The sequence below is a fragment of the Filicampus tigris genome, chromosome 12 (genome assembly GCF_054856515.1).
Source record: "Filicampus tigris isolate MCC_2025a chromosome 12, RoL_Ftig_1.0, whole genome shotgun sequence".
Classification (NCBI taxonomy): domain Eukaryota; kingdom Metazoa; phylum Chordata; class Actinopteri; order Syngnathiformes; family Syngnathidae; genus Filicampus; species Filicampus tigris.
Genome location: NC_141228.1, coordinates 11,742,825 through 11,753,461, shown reverse-complemented (window position 1 = coordinate 11,753,461; position 10,637 = coordinate 11,742,825). Strand labels below are relative to the sequence as shown.

The 10,637-nt window shown below is 41.9% G+C and overlaps 1 protein-coding gene across 1 annotated transcript; it reads right to left on the bottom strand.

Annotated features, from left to right (window-relative positions):
• Nucleotides 1–268: 268 nt before the first annotated feature.
• On the bottom strand, nucleotides 269–9,742 carry nexn (nexilin (F actin binding protein)). The gene is made up of 13 exons (XM_086047463.1): nucleotides 9,431–9,742; nucleotides 9,163–9,360; nucleotides 6,326–6,410; nucleotides 6,107–6,255; nucleotides 4,527–4,727; nucleotides 4,271–4,444; nucleotides 3,928–4,119; nucleotides 3,276–3,467; nucleotides 2,305–2,349; nucleotides 1,558–1,752; nucleotides 1,180–1,401; nucleotides 882–1,070; nucleotides 269–802 (listed from the first exon to the last, which is right to left on the bottom strand). The coding sequence occupies exons 1-13, from the start codon at nucleotides 9,725–9,727 to the stop codon at nucleotides 425–427; spliced, it is 2,517 nt and encodes an 838-aa protein (XP_085903589.1). The 5' UTR covers nucleotides 9,728–9,742; the 3' UTR covers nucleotides 269–424.
• Nucleotides 9,743–10,637: the final 895 nt, after the last annotated feature.

Here is a 10,637-nt window from a genome sequence, read left to right as displayed (position 1 = left end):
TAAGCAGCAAAATCCATCCATTTTTAGCCATCTCTGAGGGTGACCATTTTGGCACTTCTATCGACTGAAAATGACATCACAACTGCTCGGGGCTCTGGTAACGACCAATCACGGCTCAGCTTCATAAAACAGGTGAGCTGTGGTTGGTCGTTACCTGAGCCCTGAGCAGTTGTGATGTCCTTTTCAGTTGACGGAAGTGACAAAATGGCCGCCCCCGGAGATGGCTAAAAACGGGTGCATTAACGCTTATTCCACAAACGTTATATTTATCAGAATGCCGCGTTTCAACTAGTGGGCCTGCTGGAAACATATTCTTGAAAAAAATATGTTTGGGTTGACTCCCACTTTAACGAAGAAGAGGAGCATGCAATCCACTTCGGAAATGAGGCTGGACTGCCAGAAGGTGTTTCATGCAGGCATGCAGTCACACCAGGGTGGTCTTACTTTCTATCGTGAGGATGCAGGTGCTCGCCGCCGTGCCTCGGCTGTTCACCGCCTTGCACATGTACTCGCCCTCATCCTCAGGGAAGGTCTCTGGCAGGTAGAGGCAGTACGTCTCCCCTCTCTCGATGTACTGATAATCTTCACAGTCTTGGAGCATCTCTCCCTCAAACCACCAGGTCACCTCCGGCTTGGGCTCTCCGGTGATCTTGACGGTGAAGCGGACGGGCTCAGAGTCCACCACGGACTGGTTTTTGAGAGGTTTCTTGAACCACGGGGCGCCGGACCTGGCGTGGTCTTCGTCGTCCTCGTAGGAGCCATTGACGATGCTTGCCTCATCCTCTACGTCATCCTCCTTTTTCTGCGAGTGGATGAAACAAACAATTACCAACCGTCAAAGCATTCATGATACATACATTTCTTGAATGTGAAAATGGTACCTTTTGGAGGGCAGCATCGATCTCCTGTTGTTCAAACTGCATCCTCTGTAGCTTCTGTTCCTCTATCCTCCTCCTCTCCTCATCTTCTCTGGCTTTGGCCATTTGTTCAAACCTGGCTCGCATGTCCACCTTCTGTTTGAATGGAGACTCCTCACCTCGGGCCGAAGATATTTGGCTTTCGTCATCCTCCTAAAAATTTGCAAACAGGAGAATTGTTATACCCCTTTTCCAATGCATGGTACCTCCTCTGATCGCCACTGCCCCACTACTAATTTAGACACCTTGCAGGTGTTCATACCTCCTGGAACCGCTCAGCTTCTCTCTCTTTAATTTCATCATCGGCAGCTTTCCTCCGCGCTCGCTCCATGTCAATCTTTTTCTGAATCTCCTCTTCAGTCAGCTGCTTGATCTTTTCAAACTTGGACTTCAGGTTCTTGGCCTGGATGGAGCCAGTCCTCTTGAGCTTGGTCAGCTCTTCGTACTCACTATTTACAACGTTGGCGCTTTCATTCACTTCTTCCTGTGAAATAGGGAATGAATGTTCGTTTGCGTTCCTTCGACCTCATGTTTGGACTAAAGTACTGGGGCAACTAGCTTTCACATCTACTGGAAATTAAATGAAAATGGCAAAAATATAGTTTGTCGGTGTATATTTCCAACTCTGTTTGAGGCTAACCTCGCCCATCTCTTGTCGGAGTTGTTCAAACTCCTGCTTCTCTTTTTCCAGTTTCTGTTTGCGCTCCTCTGCTTTGCGTCTCCTTTCGGCCTCCTCCTTCTCCTTCAGCAGCTCCTCAAAGTTCATCTCCAGTTTTCCTGGGTGTAGCGCCTCCTGCGATTCAGTCCTCACTAATTCATCCTCGTCATCTAGAACCTACACACATTAATAAAATATCCAAAGTCAGACATTGAAGAGCAAAGTCCCTGCATTTGATTAGTATACTTTTTACCAGCAAACGCATGAAATAAGAATTAACGGCAAGCACAAGTTTACAGGTGCATCTGAATAATTTAGAATATCGTGGAAAACGTTATTTCAGTAGTTCAATTTAAAGAGTGAAAGTTATATAGAGTATTATACCGATTCACTAAACACAGAGTGAAGTATTTCTCCTACCGAAATAAAAGAACTACATTTATTGAGATGCACCTGTATTGTGAAATTTATTTTTAAAATGCTTCGCTAACAATCTCATAATCAGCATTTCCAATTTTTCGTGAGCCACATAAAATAATGTGGCTGTAGCAGTGCTAAAAGTACAGAAAGCACGGTCAAGTAAATGGCTGCATTTGTAAATGATGAAACTCTAATCATCATATAAATGATGATCATCAAGCAGTGTGACTATAAATATGCCACTGTATACCGTTAAGTAAAATCTGTTTGTTTGTTTGTTTGTTTGTTTATTTGGTAGAAATATCTTACTGTGTTATCGCCAAATGCAGAGTTCTCCTGATCCAGGCTGGGGCTCTTAAAGAAATAATTTGGACAAGGGAACAGCAATACAAAGTAGACCATATGAGCCCATCAGAATAAAACACAGGTATTAGTATGAAGCAGATTGATTTGAAGTATGTTGACGTGATACTGAGTGTCTAATTTGTCCATGTATAACAATTAGTTATAAATGAAAGAAGTCTCTCTGCTCTTTTCCAGAAAAAGGTTGGAATTTATAAGTAAATAAGGAGAGTGTCTGTGTATCAGCCAAACATAAATCAAATCAAATTCACTTTATTTTTCTGCTGGGAACTTCATTTGCAGATCAACCGCCAGCACAGAGCCATAATTAGTCAATCATAATTAAACAGTTAAAACAACATAAAATAAAACAGCAGGCCTACAATAGGCTCATTGTCCAAGCTATGAAACAATGTAGTGACTCAGCCATTTAATAGGCAGATCGAGGTGGGGACGAAGCTAGACATACACACCAATAGGCTGTTTTCTGAAGCCCTCACCATCCGCTATAAAGTGCCCTATATACCAAGTAAGCCATTTTGTTGTGCTGTTCAGATATGTAGTGAGTAAACACCAAGTTATCCCCTACGGTGATTTCAATGTATTTAACAATGCAATTTTGAAAAGTAACAGTCGATGTAGTAACGAGGATGGACATACATTTTGTAAAATACATTCATCTTAAAACAATACTTTATTTATTTATTTATTTATTTATTATAAAAGGTAACCCAGATGACACTGATCCGGTATGTTGTAATTATGCGAAAGCAAGGACAGATTTAACAGTGTTCATTAGTAATGTCTGATACTCTCATTTGAAACTTTCATTTGTCTGATGAGTGAACTATTTAGTCCACTATATAAAAAATCTTTTATAGTGATAAGGGAGAAGGTAATGAGAGACACAGTCATAGTCTTTGGTCATGTGGACTTACCATGCTTTTGCGTGCCTCTGCAAAGAGCCGCTTCTCCTCTTCCAATCTCTTCTTGGCCTCCTCCTCTGCCTTCTTCTGCTCTTCCTCTCTTCTTTGGCGCTCCAGATCCTCAAAACTGGCACAGATCTTTCCAGGTTTGCTGCCCTCCAGGTTCAGTAAGGCCATCAGAGCCTCGTCATCCTCGTCAACAAGCTGCGTGACAACGCAAATGAGACTTAAACGGCAAGTCTTTAGTCTACACCGTATGGACTAAAATATTGGGGCAAACTTCTTAATTGAACACTAGCTTTCTCTGTAAGGTTTAGCTCACCGAGACATATTTGGCATAGACATACATACAACTTTGGTTAAGAAGAGCTCAAGAGCCCTAAACGGAATCACCTCAAACAGCCGTAATGATAAAAAATGGAAGTGAGATGTTGCTGCTGGCTTGCCATATCTTTTTTCTATTTATTCCAAAGGTGGTTGATGGTCAGGTTTTTCTGTACCAAACTTACCCAAGCATGCCTTTATGAAACCTTTGTGTACAGGAACACATAGGGCACTTCCCAAAAAGCAGTATAAACATGGAACACCCGTTTCAGGTGTTAGCTAATACCATCCATCCTCTTTGATGATACTTTAGCTGTACTCAATTGCAAGAAATACTTACCATGCTCTTTCTGGCTTCAGCAAAAGCTCGTCTCTCCTCCTCCATTCGTTTCTTGGCTTCTTCCTCAGCCTTCTTGCGCTCCTCCTCGACTCGTTGCCTCTCAAGTTCTTCAAAGCTCAACCGCAATTTTCCAGGTCGGAAGTCTTCCTTGTCGTCCGGAGATGGTGCCTGAGTGCCTTCCTCATCTTCCTCCTGGAAAGACGCAAACAGGTTGTAAGCATGTTTTAGCCAGGCAGAAGATATACACTCACTGACCACAACATCAGGAACACCCACTTCATGAGATCTTGAACAAAACTTCTGAACCGTAGTAATATTTGTAGTAAGATCTGGAAACATTTACCAATCCCAGCCGAGCCTCCTCAAAAGCTTTCTTCTCCTGTTGGAGGCGCCGTTTGGCTTCCTCCTCAGCTTGCTTTCTTTTTTGCTCCTGCCTTTCCCTTTCCAGTTCTTCAAACGTCATCTTCAACTTTCCCGGAGACACCTGCAACTTCTCCACAGGCTTATCGTCCTCCTCCTAATCAGAAAAATGGTGAGAAGGAAGGAGTGAAGCTAGCTGTGCTAGTAAAGCTTGAATATTCATTTGTTTATGTTCCAACCTCTGGGACAATCGAGCGGCGCTTGGCCTCGCGGAAAGAGCGTCTGTTTTCATCGTAGCGTCTCTTCTTCTCTTCCTCCGCTGACTTCTTCAGCTCCTCTTCTCGACTCTTCTCTATGTCCTCAAAGTTCATTTTGATTCTGCCCGGAGCTCGCGATGGTTTAGCAGGAACAACACGTACCAGGGTGGTGTCATCTCCTTCCTATAATTCACAGTTTTTATCAATAATTCTGTCAGTCACAAGTCAACAGGTTCATCAAATGAACATGGCTCTATTTTATTTTGTGATTTCATTTTCCGTAACACTGTTAGGCACGTTGACCTAATGGTTTGCATGTCTGCCACACAGTTTAAATCTCAAAAATGCGCTTGCCTGAGTTCTTTCTAGGTAGTACGGCTTCCTCCCACATTACAAAAATATGCATGTTAAACGAATTGTTTCATCCGGTCCTCGGGTGTGTTGGTTGAGGGAAACAACTAAAACATGGAGGATAGGGGCCCTCGAGGACCGGAGTTGGTGACTCCTGATTTAGACCCAGTGAATATAAACAATGATTTCAACTTATAAATGCAAAGTCAGTCACACACATAGTTGTGTGGCTGAGAGTGTTAGGATGAGAGGTTAACTCTGTCGATCTGGTGTGGCCATTTGCAGAGTGTCAGTCAAAGATAACACAGTCTAATTTCGGTCACACAGTAAGGAGGTCTACAGCCACTAGGAGGTGTGGGAAACAGTTGCCAGTCATATGCTGTCTACACCTGGCAGCACTGCGAGAGTGCTGCTCCACTTGTTTCTCAATGACCAGGTCAACTCTAAGCAGGACACACAGGAGACAATAATAGATGAAGCTAAAATTGGATGTGCAAAACGGTCACTGTGTGTGAAGAACCATGAGCGCACTCTCAAGCTTTTCCTATCCTAAAAAAAATCATTTTGGGTGACTTTAAAAAAGAAAAGAAAACTGAAACCATGTAAGCGATAGTGAGAAGAAAGATGGATAGGTATGTTCAATGGTTCTGTTTTCTTCAATAAAATCTCTATTCTTGGCGTTAATACCTCTAAAAAAAGATGGTTGTTTTAACAGTTTTAGTCTGTCTGCATGATAAAACAACAAAAACTACAGGATGGATTGTCAAATTAGTCACTTTCAAAGCCATTTTTTTCTTTTTTAATTAACCCTGAGATTTTTTTTTTACTAGAGAATTTACTGCAGCTATTCCCATGAACATGTTAGTATTATTGTGTACTGCTGTAATCTAATATGAGACAATGTGTTGCTGAACTACAATGAGGACAAAGATGTAGCGTGTTTATGGCTTGTCTGAAACTGTCTGGCACCGTTACATAACCATTGCAGACTGTCTGAAGGTGCAAACACATTTGATTTGCTTTTGCTGAAAATTCCTTTGCTTTTAATTAAATATATACTGTTTAAAATGTATGCCAAGTAAGCCATTTTTCGTTTGACTCTTAAATGTGATTTGAAATAGCTCATCCATGTAGCAGCAAAGAGTTATGTGAGTCCTTACAGATTCCACTTGCCAGCTTGTACAAGCTCCACTTTCTCAATTTGTACTTACCTCAGCTGCTTTCTTGGCCAATTCCCTTTTGATTTTGTCTTTTTCCATGTTGTCTTGGGTTTCCCTCCTCTTTCTCACACCTTCCATCTTCTTCCTCTCCCCCTCTTGCCTTTGTTTTTCCATTTCGGCAAACTTCCCCTTTACACTACCTGGGGATTCAAGAAAACAAGCTCACATCTTATCTCACCTTCCACTTCTTTTGGCACCAGAGCGTCTCACCTGTGATTTTGGGGACGTAGGATTTCTCCACCTTTGCCGGCTTCACCTCTTCCTCCTCATCGCTGGAAGCAAGAAGTTCTTTTATCTGCCGAGGTTCAGGCGGAGAAGGAGTGAGTGTTTACACTTTAGATGGGATCATCTCCTCGATCGCTTGGGAGCCATGCTGCTCTCTGCAAGAACAGAGGCCTAATCCCTGATGATAAGTGGGTCATGTGATGTGTAGGTGGGCTTTTGATTGGACTGTTGCACGGAGAGCAGATGACCATACTGTGTGTGTCCAGCCAGGCCAGTTAGTGAAGGGCAGGGGACATGGGCGTTTGTTCTGCTTGAGTATCACTGATAATCCGCTCTCATCCCAGTGTACTTATGCTTTTATTTCACCACCGCCCATCTCAGGCGCAGTTTGTCTCAACAGGACTTCCTAATCTCTGGCATTTTAATTTTAAATCTGGAAATTTTTTATTCAACATCGCACGCATGTCTGTTATGCCAGTGTCCATGTCTGTTATGCCAGTTGTTTATATTTTTTTCCCCCACTCATGTAGCTGCGTAAGGCACCTCAACATATTATAGTTGTATTAATTTGGTTTTATTTACCTATTTGGAGTGGACAAGTCGGCATAATGGTGTGTGATGTTTGCCTTTAAATAAAAAAGTTAAAATGTATTTGGTTAATTTATTGTTACTTCAACTAATATTATTATAGGGAAGCACTATAGTAGTTCCCATCTCGGCTCAGGCCTTCCTGTGTGGAGTTTTCGTGATCTCTAACTATTCAATCAACGAGTTATTACTCCTGTGCTGTTTGCCTCTCATAAATCTTGGTTCTACTCGAATCTGCTAAGGTTTTTTTCTTAAAAATGTGTAGGTTTTTTTTCTTTAATAAACACCGCAAATTCAGAGAAATAAGATAATTGAGTTTTGCAGTAGCACAGTGGTATAGTGGCTAGCACATCTGCCAAACATTCATGAGGTTTGTGGTTTGAATCTCGCCTCCATGTGAAGTTTGTGTTCTCATTGTGTTTGCATGGTTTTTTCCCCAGGTATTCTGGTTTCCTCCCACATTTCAAGAACATGCTTCATTAGAAGACTCTAAATCAGGGGTCACCAAAGTGGTGCCCACAGGCACCAGGTAGACCCAAAGACCACATGAGTAGCCCGCGGACCTGTTCCAAAAATAGTTCACCAGTGATGGGGCATTGTGATTAACTCAGAATGTTGTATCACTGATCATTTGAAAATGTAAACAATGGTAGAGATGTATAGAAATGAAGAGATGCATATTTGTATTTATCTGTTTCCCAATAAATGTGAGAAAGAGACATGATGAGTTTCATTAATAATGACTAGAGCTGTCATTAACAAATCTTTTTAGAATTAATTATCCTACTGATAAATGCATTGATTACTCAGGTAATTTCGACCCGCCCACCACTTTTTGAGTCAGAAATCTGTGTTTCAACCAACTTTGGTGGTCGACGTAGCCGAGTTAGCAGCTTTTTTTCCTTCACCCTAATAATAACATCTAATATTATTACAATTATAATTTGAGCAAATTTGTTATTTCAGAAGAGTGTATCAAATATGGTAGCCCTTCACACTAATCAACAGCCAATAAGTAGCTCTAAGATTCAAAAAGGTTGGTTACCCCTGCTCTGAATTGTCCATGGGTTTGAGTGTGAATGTTTTATTTAATCAATATATTTCAATTGGAAGGCTCATTGGAAGGTTCATTGAAGGCTCTTCATTGTCCATATGTGAGTGTGTTTTGTTTTTTGTTTTTTTATCTTCTGGTATAAGTCTCCTGCAATCAGCTTGCAACCAGTCCAGGAGGTACCCTGCATCTCACCCTAAGCCATTTGGATCTGGCTCCAGCTAAGGGAATGTTAATGAGGAAGAGCGCTAAAGAAATTGGATGACTGGATGGATTATTATTTTGACAATTGGGATGTGGATTATACTGTACTAAAGATAGTACAGTGAGCAATTCAGCACTTCATGCATTCATCATGTGTGTATTCAAGGGTTGTACTGTATCGGGTGTCCCAAATGTCACAGTACACTTCCGTTTTTCTATTTTATTCTAGGTATTGTTCAGACCGACATGAGACAGCAATCAGCATTTGACAGTTTATATTTCAAGGTTTTTGTATGCATATCCTTGCCCATGGGTCACCAACTGACATTGGTGTAGTGTTGTAAAATTGCTACATGGCAAGATGTTTTTATGCCCCGGACTGCAGTTCAGCGCCAGTTTCAGAAGCATTATGGCCATCACACTTCTCCAACGCGTAATAAGATTTGCACTGTCAATGGAAAATTTCTCCTAACAGGATCTGTTCTTGACAAACCACAACTACTGATAAAAACACTGAACTCGTGGGGCAGGCATTCCTGCAATGCCAGGGAAAGTCTGTCTGGAGGGCCGCACTGGAACTTAGCATCAACAAACGTTGCTGTCAGGTGGACAGCCAGGGGAAAGATTATATTAACTTGCTTACAAAAAGTGCAAAAGCCTATGCTGTCAATTGCCGCTATTAGCCTCACGTGCATCCAAATGATACCCGAAACAAGATAGAAAACAGGAAGTGTACAGTGACTTTTAAGACACCCTGTTTGGTTCCTATATCATCAAAATAAAACCGTCTGATTTTAACTCGTGCATATGTGAATGTAACACAAAAACATATTATGATATCAACAGAGAGCAAATGATTTGTGTTATACAGTATGTTGCAGGGTCTCACGGAGCGTGGCGGCCTGGTCAGCGGGCCGTGCCTCATCCATCATGCCATGCGGGTCACACTCGCAGGTTAGTGGGCATATCGGGCTTTGACCTGCTGCTTCTTGCGGTTCCACTCCCTCTCCTTGATGTACTGCTCCTTCCTCTTCTGCTGCTCATCCCTGTTCCTTTGCCTGCTGCGCTCCTCCCTGGCCTTCTGCATAGCCTCAAACTTTCCCGTCACGTCGCCCTTGTCTTTGTTCGTGTTGGGCACATAGCTTCTGGCTACAAGTTTTCTGGATCGGAGTAGTTTCTGTAGTTTGACAACGGAAGGATATGTGATTGGTTAATGTGAATGATAAAAAACTCTATGGCTGTCTCACCTCTTTTTTAAGCATGACATCAGAAATATTCTTTTCTTCAGTTGTGTCAGGTTGCGCTTCCTCCTCCTCCACAACCTTAGCGGTTTTCCTTCTTCTATTCTTATCGCCACTAGCTTTGTCCTTTCCCTTGTGTTCTACGCCGTTCACGTGTGCCTCCCCGGCCTTTTTCTTCTGTGCGTCTGGCTTCTCCTCCTTCTTCTTCTCATCTTTCTGGCTATCTGTGTTGCTCACATGTTCCTTTTTATTTGGGATATCTTCCATGTTGACCACAGCCTCAACAGGCGCCACCTCAGCCATGTTTGGATCACAGCGACAAGTTGGTTTTAACGTGAGCTGCATAATGGAAGGACGATGACAAAAAGACTTACTGTATTAATTGTTATTAGTACATCAGGGAAAAAATAATAATTTTGTACACAGTAATGTTTTGTTTCCAGGTTCTTTTAGTAGCTTAGTGCTGGCTGCTATTTATAGATCATTTCGAGGGCTGTGGGGGACATGTGATCGTGGCTATTTCTGATGAGTGATAGGCGGTTTCACAGAGCTCACAATGGCACCCACATGCCGCCCCACAGGCTCTTGACAAAATGGTTAGACGAAGGGCCAGACAACACGATGACCGAAGACGGTCAGTCGGCCATCGCCAGAACCGCGCCGCTGCTTATCGTTGTCCTTAAATACCTTGTGCCCAAGTATGAGGATCATTGTGTGATGAGATTTATCATAAACGGAAAACTATTGTTATGATAAAGTTAGATCCTAATATTTTAAAGCATTATGGCATGTATTCCATGCTGTGGGTCAGGTTTGTAAGTCTAGATAAATAATATTTTCAAAATTATTATTACTGATTGGTTAGGATAATTCACATGGGTTCCCATGTAGTGAGGAGTGTGCAATCCATTCACGAGATACCAAATATGACTTAGATAGGGTCAAATAAATGCTACAATGTTTTCCACCGAGAAAGGTCTGCTTATGGATAAATGGCCTTTTAATTCAATTTTGCGCACCGTTTACCTTTTACTCCCCCCAGTAACACAAAACTGTATCTTATATTCCACTCAACTGTTAAAATTGAGTTTTACAGTTTTCTTTTGCCACATATACATGTAGCTTGCAACACACCTGGAATAAGATAAAATAAGGGAATTACCTCTTAGCGGGTGTATTTTTTTCCAAGAAGAAAATAAATAAATAAATAAAT

What these genes read in the sequence shown, in the direction of transcription:
- nexn (XM_086047463.1), bottom strand. Translation starts at nt 9,727, where the DNA reads ATGGCTGAGGTGGCGCCTGTTGAGGCTGTGGTCAACATGGAAGATATC. An exon ending in GGAACCGCAAGAAGCAGCAG is followed by an intron (nt 6,411 to 9,162) that starts GTCAAAGCCCGA and finishes GAACCTCGGCAG; the next exon opens with ATAAAAGAACTTCTTGCTTC. An exon ending in CAGAGGCACGCAAAAGCATG is followed by an intron (nt 2,350 to 3,275) that starts GTAAGTCCACAT and finishes TATTTCTTTAAG; the next exon opens with AGCCCCAGCCTGGATCAGGA.